Here is a 21,610-nt window from a genome sequence, read left to right as displayed (position 1 = left end):
TGGGAAGAAATTCCCCCTCTCAATGCAGATTGGCAGCTATTCTGCCACATAGAGACTTTAAGTTGTTGTCTGGGCTCACTGAGACCAAATAAGACCAAATTTGTGAGAAGTGGGGATGTGTATGGGATGTATAACCTAAATGTATATAAATATACACACACACATATACACTCTTCTGATGGCCTATGTACAGAATGTCCTGAAAATCTTAGTACAGTTTTAAATTTTAGTAATTCAAACGTATAAATGCTACAAATTTTAAAAAACAATATTTGGAAGGTTAAATATTTTTAAAATTTAAAAATATTGGTTGTTTCTTGTTAAAATTCAACAATAACCACAATCACTAGCCAATTTTCAATTTGTAAATATTTTCTTCAGCTGCTATTCAGTGACTAAAAGGATTGCATTTGTAATTTTAAAGGAACATCCAAAGAAGGAGATTTTGATGGCTCATTGAGAGTTTGACATGACCTAGAATAAAAACTCTTAAGGGAAATAGATCAGGTGGATTAGCAAGAAGACTTCTTTGTCCAGTTCACTGGTCTGAGAAGAGAATATCTAGAAGTTATCACAAAGGCAGTGCATAATTTCAGGGTGTACAGTCTTGTTCAAATTAAAATTTTATTATTCAGAATAAAATTGTAAGCATAGTAATAGCATTATAAAACTAAGTATATGTAAAAGAAATTTAATGAAGTTTCTTTTTTTTAAGCTAGTAAATGTTTATTTTTATTATTTTTTTATTATGGCTTTTTATTTACAAGTTAAATGCATGGATAATTTTACAGCATTGACAATTGCCAAACCTTTTGTTCCAATTTTTCCCCTTCTCCCCCCCAAAATTTAATTAAATTTCAAGTGATTGTTTTTGGTTTTCATTTATATTTCTAAAATTATCAAAACTTAAAACTGCACTAAGATCTTTAGGACATGCACATGCATGTGTGCATGTGTATCTATGTATAAACACATCTGTATCTAGATATATATGTATATACGTGTGCATATGTGTGTATACATGTATGAGATTCTGTCACAAGAAATCTTGAAACTTATTTCTTCTCAGATTTGGATATATGAGAGAAAGCATTTGTTTCTCTAGCCTAAAATTCATCCCTAAAGGTTACTAATTATTTAATATTAATTAATTAATAATAATACTAATATAGATAGACAGATATAAAGCAATGTGACATGGTAAACAGATAGCAGACTTTAAATTAGGAATGACCCTGATTCAAGTTCCCATTCCTGATCCATACTGGCTTTGTGATTCTAGGCAATACAATTTCCAAAGACTAGAAGTTGAAAAATGGTGGCCTCATGTGGCTGGAGAGAAAAGGAATTTCTTTACTGGCAGGTCCCTGGATACCATTGAAATCACAGGCTTATATAATTAATATATAAGGTGTCCCAAAAGTCTTATGTGACTTGTATAGAGACATGTGTATATAAAGGTAAAATATGTGTTTGTGTATATATGCCAGCTATTAAAGTGGATGATTTGCACATTAATTAGTTGGTATATATTAACCTCTTCAGGCCAGTTCCTGTTTACTAACTAGCAACTAGCAACCAGTATATTCCCACTGAAGAGAGTGATTCTGCCAGTACATTTTCTACCTCACTTAGGTACCATCAAAAAGAAAAAAATATTCAACCTTGATTAAAGAAAGGGAATATGGTATACTATTTCATACGTAATTCATTTTTTTAAATGTGTCTTAGGGAAATATACTTGTTTTTCTGTTGCAATTTTTATTTTGAGCATAACTTTTAAAAACTAAATTTCTTCTTTTATATTACTTCAATGATAGAAAGAATGAGAAGGAAAGGATGAAAGAGTACCTACAAGAACTAGAAGAAATAGAAAAAAGATTGAAGAAGAGGCCATTACTGTTTGAAAGAGTTGCTCAGGTTGTGTGGATTGGCATTTAGTTTTTTAGTATTTTTTTGCTCTTATGTTTTCAACTCCTAAATATATTCTCTCTTTCTCTCTCTCTCTCTCTCTCTCTCTCTCTCTCTCTCTAACTCTCAGGCACTTGGGGGTCACACATTAGTAAGTGTCAAGTGTTGGAGAGCAGATGTGAATTCAGATCCTTCTAACTCCAAGACTGGTCTCCTATCTACTATGTCACCTAGCTGCACCTATGAAATAATTTTCTAAGAAATATTTATGACAAATGCATCAAATTAACCAAATAGTTTTGCTTAAAAACCTAAGAACTTAGCTATGTCAATGATACATTTAAGTCTGTATAGAATATAAAGTATATTTTATATTAAATATTTTTTATTTTTTTTAATAGAAGCATTTTAGTAACTGACTATAAAAAGTGGTTATTGGTTATTTGTATTTTTCAGAACTGACTTAATTAGATCTTAGGGTAAATAAAGCTTTTTTAAAATTTTGAATGGTGAAAAGATTTTTAGGGGGTTTCATTAAAAAAAAAAACAGCAAGGATCATCATTGTGACCTCTAATTATTACATTTCATGCTGTCAATTAAAGTAAGTTGTAAAGAACATGTAAAGAACATTTTTTTAGAACTGCGATTTTTTTTTAAATGGCATCTTAATAATAAAAAAATAAATTTGCTATGGTAGCCTGAGACTAAGTACTTTTTACAGCCCACAATCCCTGTTAAATTATCTTCTTACCTGCCCCCAAAATGGGATGTATATGAATGGTTTGGCTTTAAATAATTCCCACTCAAAAGGGAAGAGTTACCAGTAACATTATACATTTTTAAGCCACAAACCATAGAGAATTTGGGTCAAAAACTCAAAGATTCAGGACTGGAAAAGTCTAAGGAAAGTCAAGCCTCCAAGGGGCAGCTATATCTATCTATAGATGTGGTCACATAAGCTTAGTAATACCATAATATATGTCTTCAACAGGTAAATATTTGGATTTTGTCAAAAAGGGATGTGTATATAGGTCACAGTCTATTGATAAATAAACACAGCATCAAAATGTCATAACATTTTTTTAAAGATGCAAATGTAGGCATTATGTGCCAGTTTGAGCATAATGTTATATCTTACATTTTATATCATATGTTTAGGTATAGATTTTTTATATCAGTTTTAAATTCAGGCAAACAGAGCCTCTGTTTTAAATTGTGTGTTTATAGCACAAAGTAATTTTATCATTATTTGATTAGTATGACCAGTATAGTTGTCTGAACAGGATAAAAAAGTAAAAAAAAAAATCACTTAAAGACAGAATTATAGTTCTCTGGTCTGTTTTAACCATATCAACTAGATTGTGACTTTCTAAAGTGGTTACACTTTATCATTGGTGAACTCTAGCATTAGTAAGCAGCTACAACATTCTATGAATTACCATTCCTTAAATTTTTTCTAAATCTAAAGTCAATGTTTTATGAGGAGAGGAACAAGGAATAGATATTTTAAAAGATGTAAAATAAATATACAAAATGAAAGTTTAAAAGAAAATTTTACTTATAGTCTGTATTATTTTTTCTCTAATGCTTCTCTCCTCATTTGATTTTATGAAATCTCTTTTTTTAAAGCTTTTTTAAAGCTGTATCATAGCAAATGAACATTTCATTTTCTGACTTTTTTTTGGCGGGGGGGAGGCTAAAGCAATTGGGGTTGACTTGCCCAGGGTCACACAGGTAGGAAGTACTAAGTGTCTGAGATCAGATTTGGACTCAAGTCCTCCTGACTTCAGGGCTGGTGCTCTATCCACTGCCCCAGAACATTTCATTTTCAAGGTACAGCACTATTATAGAGAAATTTTTATTTTTATTTTTATTTTAACTTACTATTTTTTGTTAGTTCTCAGGAAAAACACATGTTCACTATCAACTAAAATATATTTTCTTTAAATTTTGAACATTATTGTTAGCATATAGCTTTGAATAATGGGAAGGGAGGAAATAAAAATCTTGCTGCTAAAGTCATTGAAGAGGAGGGGAATATCCTGGAAGGATTTTCTGTGATTTCTGTGATAAGGAAGGGAGAGAGCAAGTAGATATTTAATAAGTGCTTATTTACTGGCTTAAAAGAGGAGAAGTTGACCATGTCAAAGACATAGAAGTAGCAGAAACAGCAGAGAACAAGAAATTTGAAGGCTTTTCCCTCTATATTCAAGAGGAGTGGGAAAAGGAATAGTCAGTCATTGGCAAGAATGAGTATAGATAGAGGAAAGTGAAGTCAGTGGCAGAGGAAATATATTATTAGCATATCCTACATTTCTACCTGAGTTGAATGAGGAAAGTAGATGAGAAGTTTGGGGAATGGATCACAATTTGAATATAATGGAGTCATGATTGATTATTAGTGGAACAATTCAGTAATTCAGTTATATAGACATCTCTTGGAATTCTATTCTCTCTTTGCCAAAAGTAGAAAAGTTAATTAATATCTTCTTGGCTTAGTGATGATTTCAACCTTCAAAAGATCGAGAAAGAAAAAGGAGAAATTCTTATTCTTTCAAAAAGAAAGAATTGTGATGAAAATGATGAGGAACTCTAGCAGGAAATGGCCTGCCCTCCTAGAGTTTGTGATAAAGAAAACAGACTGTATTCTGACATATTCCCTAGCGTTTATGAAAGCATATATCAAGGATGTTGATGAAAAAGAGTTAGGATCCCATGGATCAAAATGTTGCAGAGGAAGTTAGCTCAGGAAGGATGGGAGATGCTCAGGAATGTTTAAATTCCAAACGCAAAAAATTCCAGTGATATATGGAAAAGGGGAATTTATTTGAAGTGACTGATAAGTGAAGCAGATGCATAGAGAATTCACCCACCAACTTAGATTTAAAAAGAAATTAGACAGAAAATAAAAATAATGTCATGTAAAAAGTTGCTTAAGGCACATGGCATTGTCCTGTAAAAATGCCATCTGTAATGCTAAAGCTCAGAAGCATCTAGGTTTGAGGGAAACTAAGGACAACCAAAGGGCTTGTTTGTTTGTTTGTTTTCCACTCATTGGGAGAAAAAAGAGAATCAAAGAAGAGATCAGACTTTTGCTTTGAATGGATGAGATAGTGGAGCCTGATAATAGAGAAGCCAGAAGCTCAACATTGGTTTTATTGCTGTTTTCTTTGCAAGGGAAAATAACCTTCACAGTAGAAATGACCACACACGTGTGCACGCGTGCACACACACACACACACACACACACACACACAAGATTAATAGGAAGTTGTTCTCCAAGATAAGGAAGGAACTAACAAGAGAGTACTTAGCTGCCCTTGATGAATTCCAGTTACCTAGCAACAGTCTCGAAAAAAATGATTTATGTGATTGCTGAGCCATAGTCAGTGATATCAAAAAGATCATGGAATATAGGAGAGGTTCTATAAAAATGGAGAAAGGCAAATGAAGTCCTGATTCAAAAATGGTAAGAGAACAGAATCTACAAACAGTGAATTTGATTGACCTTAGTTCCTGGGAATATTCTAGAACAGTTCTTTAAAGAGGTAATTAGTAAACACTGTAAAGATGAGTGATTATCGAGCCAGGCCAGCTTCATCAAGAACAGGTCATGCCAGACTAACCTCATTTCCTTTTTTGACAAGATGAGGTACATGCTGTACATAAAATTTGCCTAGATTTTTAGCAAAGCTTTAGAAAAAATAACTCATATTTTTGTGGGGGAAAAAAACAGATGTAAATTAGACAATAATATAATCAGATGAATTCAAAATAGTTTGTTCTCAGCTTGGCTAGAGATTTCCAATAGAATGTCCAAGAGATTGTACCTTGACTCTATATGACATTTTTAGCATGGATTTATGTAAAGGCATTTAATGTATGATCATCACACCTGCAAATAAACAAAAGCTGGCTAACAGAAATAGCTAATAGATTGGATGACAGAGTCAGCATCCAAAAGGATCTTGATAGACTGAAATAGCAGTTCTCAAACTTTTTTTTGTCTCAGGACTCCTTTATTTTCTTAAAAATTATTGAGGACTTCCCAAAGAATTTTTATGCAAGTTATATTTAGCCATGTTTCCTATTTTTAAAATGGAATTCTTAGTATTATCATGAAAACAGTTTTAATCTCATGGGTCCCTGGACCACACTTTAAGAATTGTTGAACTAAATGAAGCCTTGGGCTAATCTAATAAGATGTCATTGGGTAGGGATAAATGTAAAATCTTTCGTGTGGGTGTAGAAAATCACCTTTATGTGTGGGTGTAGAAAATCACCTTTATAAGTAAGTACAGGATGGGAGAGGTATGGTTAGGTAGTATTTCTGGAAAAGATCTGAGGATTGTAGTAGACTGAAAGTTCAGGAGGAGTCAGCAGTGTGACTTGACAGCCAAAAAAGCTAATGAGATAAGGGCATAGTTTCCAGGAATAGGGAGGTGATTAATTCCCAGGGCTCTGCCTTTGCTGGACCTCATCTGAGTATTGTGTTCAATTTTGGGCACCACAGATTGAGGACGGAAATAACTTGGAGAACATCCAGGAAGGACAAGAAGGAAGATGAAGAGCCTTGAGTCTGTGCCACATGTTTAATAACCTGGAGAAGACAAGACTCAGAAGGAACATGATAGGTGTCCTTAACTACTACAGAGAGACCTTCACATGGAGAAGTGATTAAACTTGTTTTGTTTAGTGATGGGTGAAAGCTGCAGATTGCAGTTTGGCCTTGACATTAGTAAAATTTCTTCTCCATTGGAATGGGCGCTTCTGGAAGGAGCACTTGAAGCATTTGTGGGGAATGTTAGAGTGAGGGATCCTTTTTGTTTGAGGTTGGACAAGAAGACCTCCGGGGGCCTTTCTGGTGCTCAGATTGATGAAGTAGAGCAGGCTGAGAGAGAGCTGTGAGGATCTTACTGGCCAGTAGCAAAGGATGTGGAAAGCTGGAGTTGTCCAGGGGATATCGGCCAGGATGGTGAACTTTAAAATCGGGTCATTTAAGGATCACTTGAAGAAATTGGAGCTTGTGAGCCTGGGGAAGGGGAGATTTAAGGGAGTAGAGGTTGCAAGAAGAAACCTAGGTATTCAGGCTTTATTAATTGAAAAAAAAATGCATTGGCTAAAGTTAGTTATTATGGGAGAAAATGGCAGGTAGAGTCTCCTCTACTGGTTCTTTTTTCTGGTATCTCCTAGGAGACGTTGGCCACTTACCATTCTAAGAGGTCCCTGAACTTGAGAAATATAACAGTGACTATTATTCAAACTAGTTGAAACTATTAGGCTTTCAGTCATTATAGGATGGTTTCAGATTCCCAACCTACAAGGGTTATTGAGCACTGTGAGTCGAGTTTTACTCCATTCCCAGACTATTTTGAGGAGTCAACTGCAGATAGTTATTTGGTCCCTCCCCTCCAGTCCACTTTAAGGTAGCTATAGTTATTTGAGAAGGCTTTGTTTACATGAAGAAATTGGCTTGAACTGGCTCTTCCTGAAATGTGGGGAAGGTTCATTAATGTGGCTGAGTATTCAGGGTTTCATACTCACTTATGAGAACCTCTATCAAATTCAAATGTCCAGTGATTTCCAAGTGTTTCAAAGCCTCTATAAAAAAGCTAAAGCACCAATGTAGTACAAATTAGTAAGTAGCCCAAAGCTAGTCTAGCTTTACATCTTAGCTGTGTGACCCTGGGGTAGCCACTTAGCTTCTCAGAGTTTGTTTCTCATCTCTAAATTGAAGGAGCCAGATTCTCAAAGGGAAAGTTACAGGTCCTTTGAGCTCTAAATCTGTAACGGTGACTCCCAGTCAGCCAAGGGGTTCCCCAAACATATGGTCCCAGGATCCTTGGAGGATTCAAAACTTATCCAAGGTTCACCAAAGCTAATTCCACAGTCAGCTAACACCACAGAACATTCCTGCTGTGTTGCATGGAATTGTATTTTACTACTAACAGTTCTTTATCACAGAATTAGAGACTTCTGATGGGACATGGAAATGGTAAGGGAGAGAGGTCTGGACTTAAAGGCAATTCTTTATAAGTTATGAAATATAGTTTTTTCCAAAGGTAACTGCAGTAACTGTTAGCTTGTTGATTAGCCTTAGGCTGTGGTCATATACATGGTAACAAATGCAATAATTAAAAGTAAAAAAAGTTTGTTTGTTTGTTTGTTTTTTTAATGTAGATCCATAGTGGAATTTATTTTTTGAGGAGCTTCTACCCACTTTCCTGATAAGTAATAGTGTTTTAACTTAAGGAAGTTTGCTTTCTTGACATAGACATTTGTTAATTAACAAAGGTTTCTTTTTTTCTTTTAGAAAAATGCAAGAATATCAGCCGAAAAGAAATATTCTAAAACTTTAAGAGGACTAGGACTTTGTGATGAGTTTGTGTCAAAGAAAGGCCAAACTGCAGAGTATTTGACAGACCAAGAGATTGAAAACTACTCTGAAGATGAAGTAAGGTAATATACATTCTTAATAGTTTATACTTAAAGGAGGTCCTTTTTATTCAAATATTAAATTTTTTTATTTTTCACATACAATTTTAGTATTTTCAAAGCACTTTACTTACATTATATCATTTGTTCCTCGCAGCTGTTCTATAAGGTAGTTGGTAACATTATCCCCATTTTAAGTTGGGGAAACTAAAATACAAAATGATTAATTAAGTGACTTGCTTAAGGTCCTACAGCTCTTAAGCATCTAATGTGAAATTTAGACCCAGGCTTTCTGATTTCAAGTACAATTCTCAGTGTCCACCATGACATAAAGCAAAAGAACTTGTTACTGAGACTTAGAAAATGTAATGATAACAGAAATTTGGCACTTTTATTTGTGTGGGGGGGGAGGGGTGTTTTAAGTAAAGCCTTAATAATAAATAACAAAATCATTGACATAGAACATTTCTAATTTCCCAGCGGTCAGTATGTCTACAAAATTTTCTGGTAAGGCATCACATTATGAATTTAAGGAAGACATATAATTATGTAACAAGAAAATATGTGGGAGGATTTGTTTGTGTTGTAATCTTTCCTTTGGTTGATTAGCATAGGAAATTCTTGTTATTTATTTTTCTCTGCCTTAGCCTTGATGAAGACAAAGTAAGAGAACACTGGGGAGAAAATGATCAGGATGGCTTTGTCAGCCAAGATGATCTCAATCAAGACAGTGAAACTCATGAAGATAGTGCAGAAGAAACTCCGCATTGTTAGAGAAAGAAGTGGGAACAATAAAAGCTTTTTAAAAGTACCAGATTTCTGTTGATTACAGCTAACAACTGACATGTTAAGTACATCCTTGGAGGCACATTTTTTAGATACAGGTCTGCTGCAGTCTGGAAAATGTTGCATTTCTGTTTAATTTTTTATCTCTGCCCCCCCCCCCCCCCATCCCAAATCATTGCACATAGATGCTTTGTAAAGTAAATCATGAAACATGCCTTTTTAAAAGAAATGTAAAAAAAATTTTTAATTAAGTGTTAATATGCAATTATGGATTAAGTATTGTTTTTGTTTTTCTTTGCACACACCATTGATTATATATCAGCATTTGTAGTTCAAATAAAAGAATTCTTAAAAGGATGATGTGGCAAGTCATTTTAATTTCTAAATACGTCTTTCTTATAGTGGAAAAACTAATAAAGGTTCTAGTAATATCAGTGAGATATCTCAACTAGGTGTTCACAGATGGGTTTTAAGAAAACTGTTTCTAATGAAGGGCAGTGTTGAAATTGAAATTCTGTTAAAACACATTGAAATTCTTTTCTACATTGTATTAAACAATCAGTCACCATGTTTTAAAAATTAATCTCAAGTATTATTATGCATCAACTATTTTTGACAAATATATTATGAATATGAAACGTGTATAGAAATGTCCTAATTATTAAGAATTGAGTTTTATTAGTAACATCAAGACATAGAACTGAACTCATTCAGTTTTTTTTTTCCTTTTATCTTTCACAGCTTTGGCTAAAAAATTGAGTTATGTTTTAAAATTGTTGTTATTCATTTTATTTTTAAAATTAATAACCATTTATTTTATTTTCTATCCCCAATTTAAAAAAAAAAAACATTGAGGCAAATAAATATACCTAGTCTAGCAAAATAAATTCCCACATTGGCCATGTCCAAAAATTGTATGTTTCATTCTGTATATTGAATCTTAAAACCCCTTGGATTGTGTAGCATAGTTCATCTGCCCTCTGATGAGGTTGTCATTACACTGATCAGTTTTCTTATGCTAGAGATGTTAATTTTTTCAGAGTTGCTGGTATTGTAAAAATTGTTTTCCTGATTCTGCTTACTTCATTCTGCATCAGTTCAAACAAATCTTTCTAGGCAGGTTTCTCTGAACCCATACCCTTCATCATTTCTTACATTTCTTTACATTCATGTGGCACAATTTTTCAGCCATTCTCCAACAAATAGGTATCCCCTTTCCATTTCTTTGCATCCCATTAGACTTTAATATTTAAAAAATGGATTTTTTTCCCAAAAAGATTTGATACTATTCTATCATTTTGTGACTGTGTCCCTAGCATTAGTGAGTCCTTCCTGGGAGAATGTAAGGTTCCCCTGTTGATACTTGCCATTTACAACTGAGCTCACAGTCGTGGCTGTCAATAGATTAAGTCTTTGTCCAGATATCCAGTGTATGTCTAAGGAAAAGCCTTAGGACCAGTCAAAAACATTAGAGGAAATGATCCCTTAATGACTTTTTGGGTGCCAAGAATAACAAATGTGAATCAATTCAATGCAAACTTTTATTATAAGCAATGAGAAAAAGGGAGAAGGGAAGAGAAGAAAAAGGGATCCAAAATACAGCTCAAAAAACCACATTAATAGAGAATAACTCATACAAAAACAGTGCTGCATTGGGAAGCATAGAAATGGGTCCATTCAGCAGGAAGGTGCACTCCATTGCCCTTCTGAAGGTGGATTTCTTTTTATTTTATTTTTTATTATAGCTTTTTACATACAAAATATATGCATGGGTAATTTTCCAACATTGACCCTTGCAAAATTTTCTGTTCCTGGTTTTCCCCTCCTTTCACCTCTTCCCCTAGATGGCAGGTAGTCCTATACATGTTAAATATGTTAAAATATATGTTAAATACAATATATGTATACATATTTATACAGTTATCTTGTTGCACAGGAAAGATCAGATTTAGAAAGAAGGTAAAAATAACCTGAGCAGCAAAAAAAAATGCATGCAAACAACAACAGAAAGAGTGGAAATGTTATGTTGTGGTCCATACTCGTTTCCCAGTGTTCTTTCGCTGGGTTCTGGTTCTGTTCATTACTGGTCAATTGGAACTGATTTGGATCATCTCATTGCTGGAGATGGCCACATCCATCAGAACTGATCATCATATAGTACTGTTGTTGAAGTATACAATGATCTCCTGGTCCTGCTCATTTCACTCAGCATCAGTTCATGTAAGTCTCTCCAGGCCTTTCTAAAATCCTCCTGCTGGTTGTTTCTTACAGAACAATAACATTCATATACCACAATTTGCCCAACCATTCTCCAATTGATGGGCATCCACTCAGTTTCCAGTTTCTAGCCACTACAAACAGGGCTGCCACAAATATTTTGGCACATACAGGTGCCTTTCCCTTCTTTAGTATCTCTTTGGGATATAAGCCCAATAGAAACCCTACTGGATCAAAGGATATGCACAGTTTGACAACTTTTTGAGCATAATTCCAAATTGCTCTCCAGAATGGTTGGATCCATTCACAACTCCACCAACAATGCATCATTGTTCCAGTTTTCCCACATCCTGAGGATGGACTTCTTATACTCTTGGTTTTTATTAGCCTTCCTTGGATGGATGGATTGATTTGTATATTTGAGTTTTGTTGTCAGAGATAATAAGTATATGTTGCAGCCTGTTCACACTAGCTAAGCTTCCTTCCATTGCCTTCTGTAATGCTCAGTATATGGGAACTCAAGAATTGAAAATTGTAAAAATTTAAAAAAATGTATTTGTAATGAAAGCGCTAAGAAAAATAAATTCCCAGAAAACACATTATATTCTCATCTTGAATTTTTTTTCATAATTATAACTTTTTATTGACAGAACCCATGCCTGGGTAATTTTTTACAACATTATCCCTTGCACTCACTTTTGTTCCAACTTTTCCCTCCCTCCCTCCATTCCCTCCCCCAGATGGTAAGCAGTCCTATACATGTTAAATAGGGTACAGTATATCCTAGATACAATATATGTGTGCAGAACCTAACAATTCTCTTGTTGCACAGGGAGACTTGGATTCAGAAGGTAAAAATAACCCAGGAAGAAAAACAAAATGCAAACAGTTTATATTCATTTCCCAGTGTTCTTTCTTTGGGTGTAGCTGCTTCTGTCCATCACTGATCAGTTGAAACTGAGTTAGATCTTCTCTTTGTCGAAGAAATCCACGTCCATCAGAATACATCCTCATACAGTATCGTTGTTGAGGTATATAATGATCTCCTGGTTCTGCTCATTTCACTTAGCATCGTTCATGTAAGTCTCTCCAAGTCTCTCTGTATTCATCCTGCTGGTCATTCTTACAGAAAATAATATTCCATAACATTCATATACCACAATTTACCCAACCATTCTCCAATTGATGGGCATCCATTCATTTTCCAATTTCTAGCAACTACAAACAGGGCTGCCACAAACATTTTGGCACATACAGGTCCCGTTCCCTTCTTTAGTATCTCTTTGGGGTATAAGCCCAGTAGAAACACTGCTGGATCAAAGGGTATGCACAGTTTGATAACTTTTTGAGCATAGTTCCAAATTGCTCTCCAGAATGGCTGGATGTAGGTAGTCACTTTCTTAATAAGCCTCAGAACACATTTTTAAGGGAAGGGATTCCTATTTGAAAAAAAACTGGGGAAAACTAAAAAGTAATTTGGCAGAAAAGAAATTTAAACCAATAGTTCATACCATATGTTGCAAAAAATTCAAAATAGCTGATCATGAAAGGTCATATTTTTGAAAATAAGAATAGGTCATTTTACTAAAGGTCATGTTACTTGAAATAAAGAGGAAGAAGAGCAAGTACATTTCATGATATAATGAGGGATAGGAATTTTTAACCAAAGAGCTCTAGAAATATATATTTTTAATAGACTTTTTTTATCATATAAAATTTTTACTTCACTTTAAACCTTCTAAAGGTTTTCTGTAAATTAAGGAAGATAGAATTAGAGAAACTGTAAAGTAGGAAGTATTAGGAATTGGTAGGAATATTAATAATATATAAGGTATTAATATTAATTTATAACACTTAAAGTCATATCCCAATAGACAAATGGAAAAGAATGTCCATGTCCTTTGGACCGTTGCAAAACATTTTGTATATTATTTGTTAGTAACAAAAAGAAAGCCTGTATATATACCAAAATACTTATAACAGTATTTTTTGTAGTCTCAGGGAATTGGAAACAAAGTAGAGACTCATCAATTGAAGAATGATATGGCTAAACAAGTAATACATGAAGTAATGTAATCTTATTATTGGTATAAAAGAAACGAGCTTCAGTGATAAACATCAAGAAGCATGCTAAGACATGAACTGATGGGGTAGTTGGTTGGTGTAGAACACAAGCCCTGAAGTTAGGAGGATCTGATTTCAAACCGGATCTCAGACACTTAACACTTCTTGGCTGTGTGACCCTAGGCAAGTCACTTAACCACAATTGCCTCAGCAAATAAATAAATAAATGAAGACATGGACTTGTGCAGAATAAAATAAGCAGAACTAGAAAAACAATATACACTATGACTATGACAAAATAAAATAACAAAATAAAATTACAACAGAATAATACAAGTTGAATGTTACAAAATCTAATAAATAAGCCTGGCCCTCAAAGAAAAGATATGAAAAAACACTTCCCTTGGCTTCTTTACAAGGGATTCACACATGTGAAAAATTGCACATGTGTTGACTGGTTTAGCTGATTTTTTTTTCCTTAACATCTTTTTAAAAATTCTTTGTTATAAGGTATGGATAGATCTTTGGGAGATTAAATGAGACATATGTATTTTTTTTCCAAAATCAATACAAATCTACTAAAAAGATAAAATTATGTGGAGGATTGTTTAAACATTTTCCTTTGAAGGAATAATTCTAAGGGCAGAAACAGAAAATTATGTACATTTCATTTGTATCATAACAATAGCAAATAAATCTGTGACGATAGCAAATACATAGATATGTGTATATATAGATATATGTAACATATCTATATATATCTATATATATATTATAAAACTGAATTAGACACAATAAATGATTTGTTCTTTAAATTGTGCTCTTTTGTTTTCCTAAATTGGGATTTCAAATCTCTTCTCTCACCAAAGCAGCTGTTCCAAAACTTCTTATTTTTCAAGTCTCCCATGGTACCTCCTCTCAGCTGAAGACCTTGCCTCATATTTCACTGAAATAATTGAGGCCATCTGCTGGGAGCTCTCGTTTCTCCCCTTCTCCTCATTTCATATTCCTCTGACGGCTTCCTTTGCTATCCCCTGCTTCAGTCCTTAATGAAGAGGTGGCCTCTTTTGCCAAGACTATCTCCTTCATCTCATCCCTTTCTGCCTTCTTCAAACATCATCATAACTATAATTCCCATTCTCTTATTTCCAATATTTCTTTGGGAAACAAGAATACTAATGTCTTCAACCACCAGACCTGCTTCTCGCCCAATCCCCATAACCATCATTGAAGGGAGAAATTATCATAGAGAAGGGACCCACCTTCCTCATTACCATCAGTGACAACTGCTGAGCAAGATGCAGAAAAATACAAGAGGCCTGGGATTAGTGGAATCTCCCAGGTGATCTTTCCTGCTTCTAGTGCAGTTCTAGCATCCATCATTCAAGGCAACAATTCCTGTGGGGGAAGGGTCAGCCATCCCCACCAAATACTACCGGATTGCCACTCGAGGGGCAAGTAAATGAGGCTAGCAGAAGCAGCAAGGCTCCCTGACAGAGCCAGGAGGCAAACAACCACGACCTCCTAGACCATTGTCTTCTCCTCAAACCCTGATGGAGGCAATCTAGGACCCTGAACCTAACAGATTTAGGAATATCAAATTCCAGCCAGCCATCATCCTGGAAAGCAACTCCCGTAGAGATAATAAGGGGTCCTCCTTGTATTGAAGACCCAGAAAAGAAAGTTCTTGCCACAGTCAAATAGTTCAACATCAGAAACTGATATTTTTTTCAGTGAAAATAATTTTAAAGAAGAGGCTAAATTAACAAGTATCTGCTTTACCAGCTTACCCTAGGGACTGTGGGATTGACTTGCAGTGGAAACCTCTCATACAAATTCTCTGTTGTCGCTTGATTTCTTTCAAGAATGAACAAAAACACATCTTTCTTTAGTAAGCCTTCCCTGTCTCCCTAACTGCTGTTTGTTCCTATTCATTTACATTTTATCTTGCCCAATACTATAAAAGCTCTTTAAGGGCAGGGATTATTTTTGTATCTTTGCCTTTCTTTGTATCCGTAGAGTTAGGATAATAAATCCTAAATTCTGTTAAGATGTGATTATTATGCCTCATTTCAATTAACAAGCCTTCTTGGGGAAAAAAAAAAAAAAAGGTATAGTCCTGCCCTAAATTAATTCTACAATCTAATAAAATGTTGCCTCCTTAAAGGAATTTGAAAATAATATACAATGAAAGGAAAATTTCTGCAGTTTCCTTTATTCTGCTTTTAGGAGAAGATTTGATCTTTGAATGTGACTTTATGTTTAAATAACTTATACAAAACTCTTTCATATTTACATCTACTTCAAAAGGAAATTTTGTACTTAGCTTTACCTGTAGGAAACCTAAAAACTGAGAACAGTGCTAATTTTTCTCTTATTAAAGTCTTTGGGGCTTTTTTTCCCAGGTTATTCATTTCCTACTCCTTTTACATGTTCCAAATGAATATTCCACAGTAGTATAATCACTGGAACAGAAAAACAGGTCAGGAGAGCATGTAATGCCTGAAAGCTGACTGCTAGGCAACAGATGGTTGGTAAATGCTTGTTGAATGAATAAATGAATGAACAAAGATTTTGATATACAGTATAACAATAAGATAATAGGACTGACCTTTTAGCCAATATAAAATTACAAAAACAATCTGGTGTGATGGAAAGAACATTGGATCTGCAGAAAGACAACGTGGATTCGAATGAAGGCCTCTCACTTTGACCTAATTTGACCTTGGCAAATTAATTTATTTGGACCTCAGTTTTCTCCAATGTAAAATGAGGAATTGGACTAGATGATCTTGAAGGTCTCTTCCAGTTCTAAATCTATGCTCCTAATTCCAAATGAGGGACTTCCTCTTCAAAAGTCATCTTGGGACTTTAAGGAGTTATTTATTTATTCGAAAGATGTCACCATTGTTTAGCTACTTTATTAGAATTCTCATAATTATACTCATTCTTTTGAAAAGTCTCAATGGTGACTAATGTTCATCCTTTGAAACTGAATTTTTTTTAACATAACATATATAGCCACTAAGGTTGAAAATTAGTTTATTTCATACTCTTAAGTATATAGCTTCATAAGGTACTGAACTTGTACAGACATAGATAGATAGATAGATAGATAGGTATACATCTCTAGATATATATATATCTAGAGATGTATACCTATCTATTATGTATGTGGGGAGAGAGGGAAGGAGGGATAGAAGAGAAAGAAAGGGGATGGGAGAGAGACAGAGACAGAGACAGAAAGGAGGAGGAGAGAGCTGGATTTATGATTTCATCACTAAGTGGAGTTTCCAGTATGAAAATTCTTTCTACTAATGCACATCAACAATTTGTTCCTAAGTTATAGTCTTTAAGAATTGTCTCCATAAGTATTTTAGAACATATAGATTCTTTTCCTTTTTACCTAATCATCTTTGGAAATATATCCAAATAGAAGGTCAAAGGGTATAGGCAGTTTAATAATTCTTTGGACATAATTCCAGATTGCTCTCTTAAATGGTTAGGTCAGTTTACAATTCCACCGACAATACATCAGTGTCCCAATTTATTCACATTCCCTTCAACATTTATAACTTTTTCCTTCAATCATTTTAGCCAATCTGAGAGGTATAAAATGATTATTTTAATCAAGGTTGTTTTATTTTAATTTGTACTTGTTTTGTATTTCAAGATTATTTTAATTTGTATTTCTTTAATCAATAATGACTTATAGCATTTTTTACATAAAATATTTTAAAGTTGTGGGACCATATACATAAATATATATAACATATATGCAAAAATATTATATACACATTTATATACGTGTGTGTATGTGTGTGTATCTTAACAATTTAGAATCCTAAGTTTGTTTGAATTGACTTTAGAGATCACATAGTCCAAACCAGGGGTATGTTGATAAAAAAAATGTATAAAAAGCACACTTTTAAGTTTAAGATACATTTTTAAAATTTTTATTTTATTTAATAATAGCTTTATATTGACAGAATCCATGCCAGGGCAATTTTTTACAACATTATCCCTTGCACTCGCTTATGTTTCAATTTTTCCCCTCCCTCTCTCCACCCCCTCCCCAAGATGGCAAGCAGTCCTATATATGTTAGATATGTTGCAGTATATCCTAGATACAATATATGTTTGCAGAACCGAACAGTTCTCTTGTTGTACTTCTTATTGTTGGAGAATTGGATTCAGAAGGTAAAAACAACTTGGGAAGAAAATAAAAAATGCAAATAGTTCATATTCGTTTCCCAGTGTTCTTTCTTTGGGTGTAGCTGTTTCTGTCCATCATTTATCCACTGAAACTCAGTTAGGTCTCTTTGTCAAAGAAATCCATCAGAATACATCCTCATACAACATCATTGTGGAAGTGTATAATGATCTCCTGGTTCTGCTCATTTCACTTAGCATCAGTTCATGTAGGTCTCTCCAAGCCTCTCTGTATTCATCCTGTTGGTCATTTCTTACAGAACAATAATATTCCATAACATTCATATACCACAATTTACCCAGCCATTCTCCAATTGATGGGCATCCTTTCATTTTCCAGCTTCTAGCCACTACAAACAGGGCTGTCACAAACATTTTGGCACATACAGGTCCCTTTCCCTTTTTTAGTATCTCTTTGGGATATAAGCCCAGTAGTAGCACTGCTGGATCAAAGGGTATGCACAGTTTGATAACTTTTTGGGCATAATTCCAGATTGCTCTCCAGAATGGTTAGATTCGTTCACAACTCCACCAACAATGCATCAGTCCCCGTTTTCCCCGCATCCCCTCCAACATTCATCATTATTTTTTCCTGTCATCTTAGCCAATCTGACAGGTGTGTAGTGGTATCTCAGAGTTGTCTTAATTTGCATTTCTCTGATCAGTAGTGATTTGGAACACTCATATGAGTGGTAATAGTTTCAATTTCATCACCTGAAAATTGTCTGTTCATATCCTTTGACCATTTATCAATTGGAGAATGGCTTGGTTTCTTATAAATTAGGGTCAGTTCTCTATATATTTTGGAAATGAGGCCTTTATCAGAACCTTTAACTGAAGATGTTTTCCCAGTTTGTTGCTTCCCTTCTAATCATGTTTGCATTAGTTCTGTTTGTACAAAGGCTTTTTAATTTGATTTAATTTAAATCAAAATTTTCTATTTTGTGATCAGTAATGGTCTCTAGTTCATAAGATACATTATTAACATTTTCTTATGCTTGGAAATCAATACAATAAGTCAATAACAAAACATTAAATCAAGTTTGATTTGTAGCATTTGCTGATTTCTGAGGCTTACGATACAAGAGGTTAGCTGGCTTCAGCACAATCCTGAGTCCAACCTCTTGTATTACCAACAATGAAATGAAAGCCCTGTAAGTGCAAATAAAATTGCCTGAGATCACACAATTTCTAGTCTAGTAGAACCAGAACTAGGCTGCAAAAGAATCTAGAAGTACAATACTTTGAACATCATTATTTAAAAGAAAATTTACTAAATATATTCCTGCAATCTTGGTATCATATTCTCTTATGCTGCCAGCCTATGTATGTTAGGAATATTGGTATTATAAGCTTTTACCTAAGGTCCTATGAGATTCCATAGTTCAATAAACATCAATTATAATTAATAATCCCAAGATGAGCATTACAGCAACATTTCTGCTGTCCTATTTTTTTTTAATCTCCAATTAGGTGGATAAATCCCTTGTCTACCTTGACACAACAGCTTCTCCCCAGTTCCTAAATTAATCCTAGGCAATTCAAGTGAAGTGCTTAGAAAGATATATAAACCCTTTCAGATTACTGTCATTTAGTAGCCCATGTGAAACAAAGGTTCATTTGTCTCGTGAACACTTTAAAAAAAAAAAAAACTGAACAGTGAAAATAAGTTCTGCAACAAATGACTGATGGCAGGTAAAACCTTGTTAATTGAATATTACAATGTTTCTTTTCTCCATAACAGAATCATAGTATAGAGCCCCAAGAACAACTGCTTTCTTATCTGGTGATACATTTTCTACATGGAATAATAGCAAATTATGCTACATCCCCCATCCTCGTGATATTCACTTGTTAAAAACAAACTAACAAACCAAAAAACCCCCCAAAAAACCTGACTCGTAAACTGAAGAGTTTTTCAAAGTTCTTTTATCCTGCTGCCATTGGCAACAGATGGTTCTAGAGGAGAGAGGGAGGCTGCTGACCTTGCACAACTCTCCCTCACAAGTCCAATTGACTTGTATGTCATGAATAATCTCCCTAATGTTATGATCATCTTTGATAAGGAAGGATAATTTTCCTTATATTCTAACTGAATCATCATGGCCAACCTGATTCAAAACCCAACCTCAAATCCGAAATTGAAACTAAATACCTAACCCAAAATAAATAAATCTCCAGCCAGAGTTGAGAGGAAGAAAAAGGGCAGGGTGAAGGTATTCTCCTTTTTGCAGATCTGTGATTTCATCAAGGTAGGGAGCAATGTGGTGAGAAAACTCCTACCAAAGCAAATAAACAATTGAGTGAATTGTCTAGCACACCTCAGGTTAAGGGTCTTGCCCAGGTTCACTCAGCCAAGGTGTGTCAAAGATGAAATTAAATGCCATATTTTCCTGACTCTATAGCCAGTTTTTTAGGACATCTAGATGGCACAATGGAGATAGCAAACCAGTCCTGGAGTTAGGAACACTCATCTTCTAGAGTTCAAACCAAAAACACTTTAAAAAAAACAAAACAGAACAAAACAAAACAAAAACCCAGCTGTATGAGTCTGGGCAAGTCACTTAACTCTGTTTGCTTCAGTTTCCTCATTTGTAAAATAAATGAAGAAGGAAATGGCAAACCACTCCAGTATCTTTTATCAAGAAAATTTAAATGGAGTCATGAAGAATCAGACATGACCGAAAACAATTGAACACCAAAAACTCCAGTTCTTTATCCACTATGGTGCCTCTCTCTTACTAGGAAAGAAATTCCTTTTTTTTTCTTCTTAATTTACAATAGGAACCTTTAAACTGAGAGGTGGTACTGTGAAAAGAAGGACTGAGCATGGAGAAGTCTCTTGAGCTCTGTCTGCCTCAGTTTCCTCATCTATAAAATGAGAATAATAATAGGATCTGCCTCGTAGGATTGTTGTGAGGATAAAAGGAGATAATATTTGTAAGGTGCTTGACAAAACTATTAGATGTAGTAGTAGTAGTAGTGAGAGTAGTTTGTTCTCTGGAAGAAGGGAATATGATTCCTAACAGCATATTTTAAGACCCTAATGAGTCTGTGTGATTTTATCCATATAAGCACTATTTCCAGCGACAAAGTAGATTGCCACCCAATTGTATCTATCCACCCTGTTCTCTTGTCCTTGTCTTCCCTGATATGGGATTAGTATACTCAGTCTGACAAAGATGTGCTAAAATTTAAAAATGTTTGTTCTCCATAGAGTTGATTATAAATGCTATCTGACACACTATTTTACTGATAAAGTTTATTTATAAATATCCAGTTCTATGTCAATATTAGGCAGTAATAATCTTTTCTTGCCTTTCTTTTCTTTCTCTAAAACTTAAAGAAATGTTGCAATTTTTTTTTCTAGAGAACTGAGAATTGTTTTTTCCATGCAGTAAAAACAATGAAAGACTGTTCATGACTCATTCATTCAATGCTTGTTTTTTACCAGGGAACTCTCACAAAATTAAATTAACAAACCATAGAGGTGATTAAAAATGATTAAAAACAAATTGATACTAGTATGCAGCATTCTATAGAAATTACATCTCATTATATATATATATATATATATATATATATATATATATATATATATATAATTCCCCAGTTAGAACCATCTTAGCACTTATTTCAAAAACAGATTTTAACTTAGTTTTTTGACAAATGTCAATTAATACAATAGGACTTACTTTGATAGAAACAGCTGCAATCAGGCTACCTCTGTGCTTGGCCCCATGACACAAAAATGGTTTTGGGGAATGGTGGATTGGAAGGGGATCATTCAAATTTTTGTTTAGAGACTTAATTGTGCCACTATTTTACAAAAAAAAAAATCTCATTTTAACGAAATATTTTTTTTCATTAGCTATTCAGTTAGGTAATGAAGCAATGCGAAAGAGTGTTTAAATATGTGTGTATGTGTATACATATATACAGACATATATATGTTAACAGTATATAAAATGAAATTTATTTTCC

At 34.1% G+C, this 21,610-nt stretch overlaps 1 protein-coding gene across 4 annotated transcripts in view; it reads left to right on the top strand.

Moving 5' to 3' along the window:
- The window catches only part of FAM161A (FAM161 centrosomal protein A), a 32,525-nt gene extending 23,035 nt beyond the window's left edge, over positions 1–9,490 (top strand). For 2 of the 4 annotated variants that reach the window (XM_051975350.1, XM_051975353.1), the window contains 4 exons: positions 1,821–1,920; positions 2,042–2,062; positions 8,226–8,371; positions 8,995–9,490. In XM_051975350.1, the coding sequence (XP_051831310.1) occupies positions 1,821–1,920; positions 2,042–2,062; positions 8,226–8,371; positions 8,995–9,121 (394 nt within the window). In that variant the 3' untranslated portion in view covers positions 9,122–9,490. The remainder of the gene's footprint in view (positions 1–1,820; positions 1,921–2,041; positions 2,063–8,225; positions 8,372–8,994) is intronic. The other 2 variants (XM_051975352.1, XM_051975354.1) reach the window with 1 other exon arrangement.
- Positions 9,491–21,610: the final 12,120 nt, after the last annotated feature.

Source organism: Antechinus flavipes, chromosome 2 (assembly GCF_016432865.1).
Source record: "Antechinus flavipes isolate AdamAnt ecotype Samford, QLD, Australia chromosome 2, AdamAnt_v2, whole genome shotgun sequence".
Lineage (NCBI taxonomy): Eukaryota > Metazoa > Chordata > Mammalia > Dasyuromorphia > Dasyuridae > Antechinus > Antechinus flavipes.
This window is presented reverse-complemented; position numbering and strand designations above follow the sequence as displayed.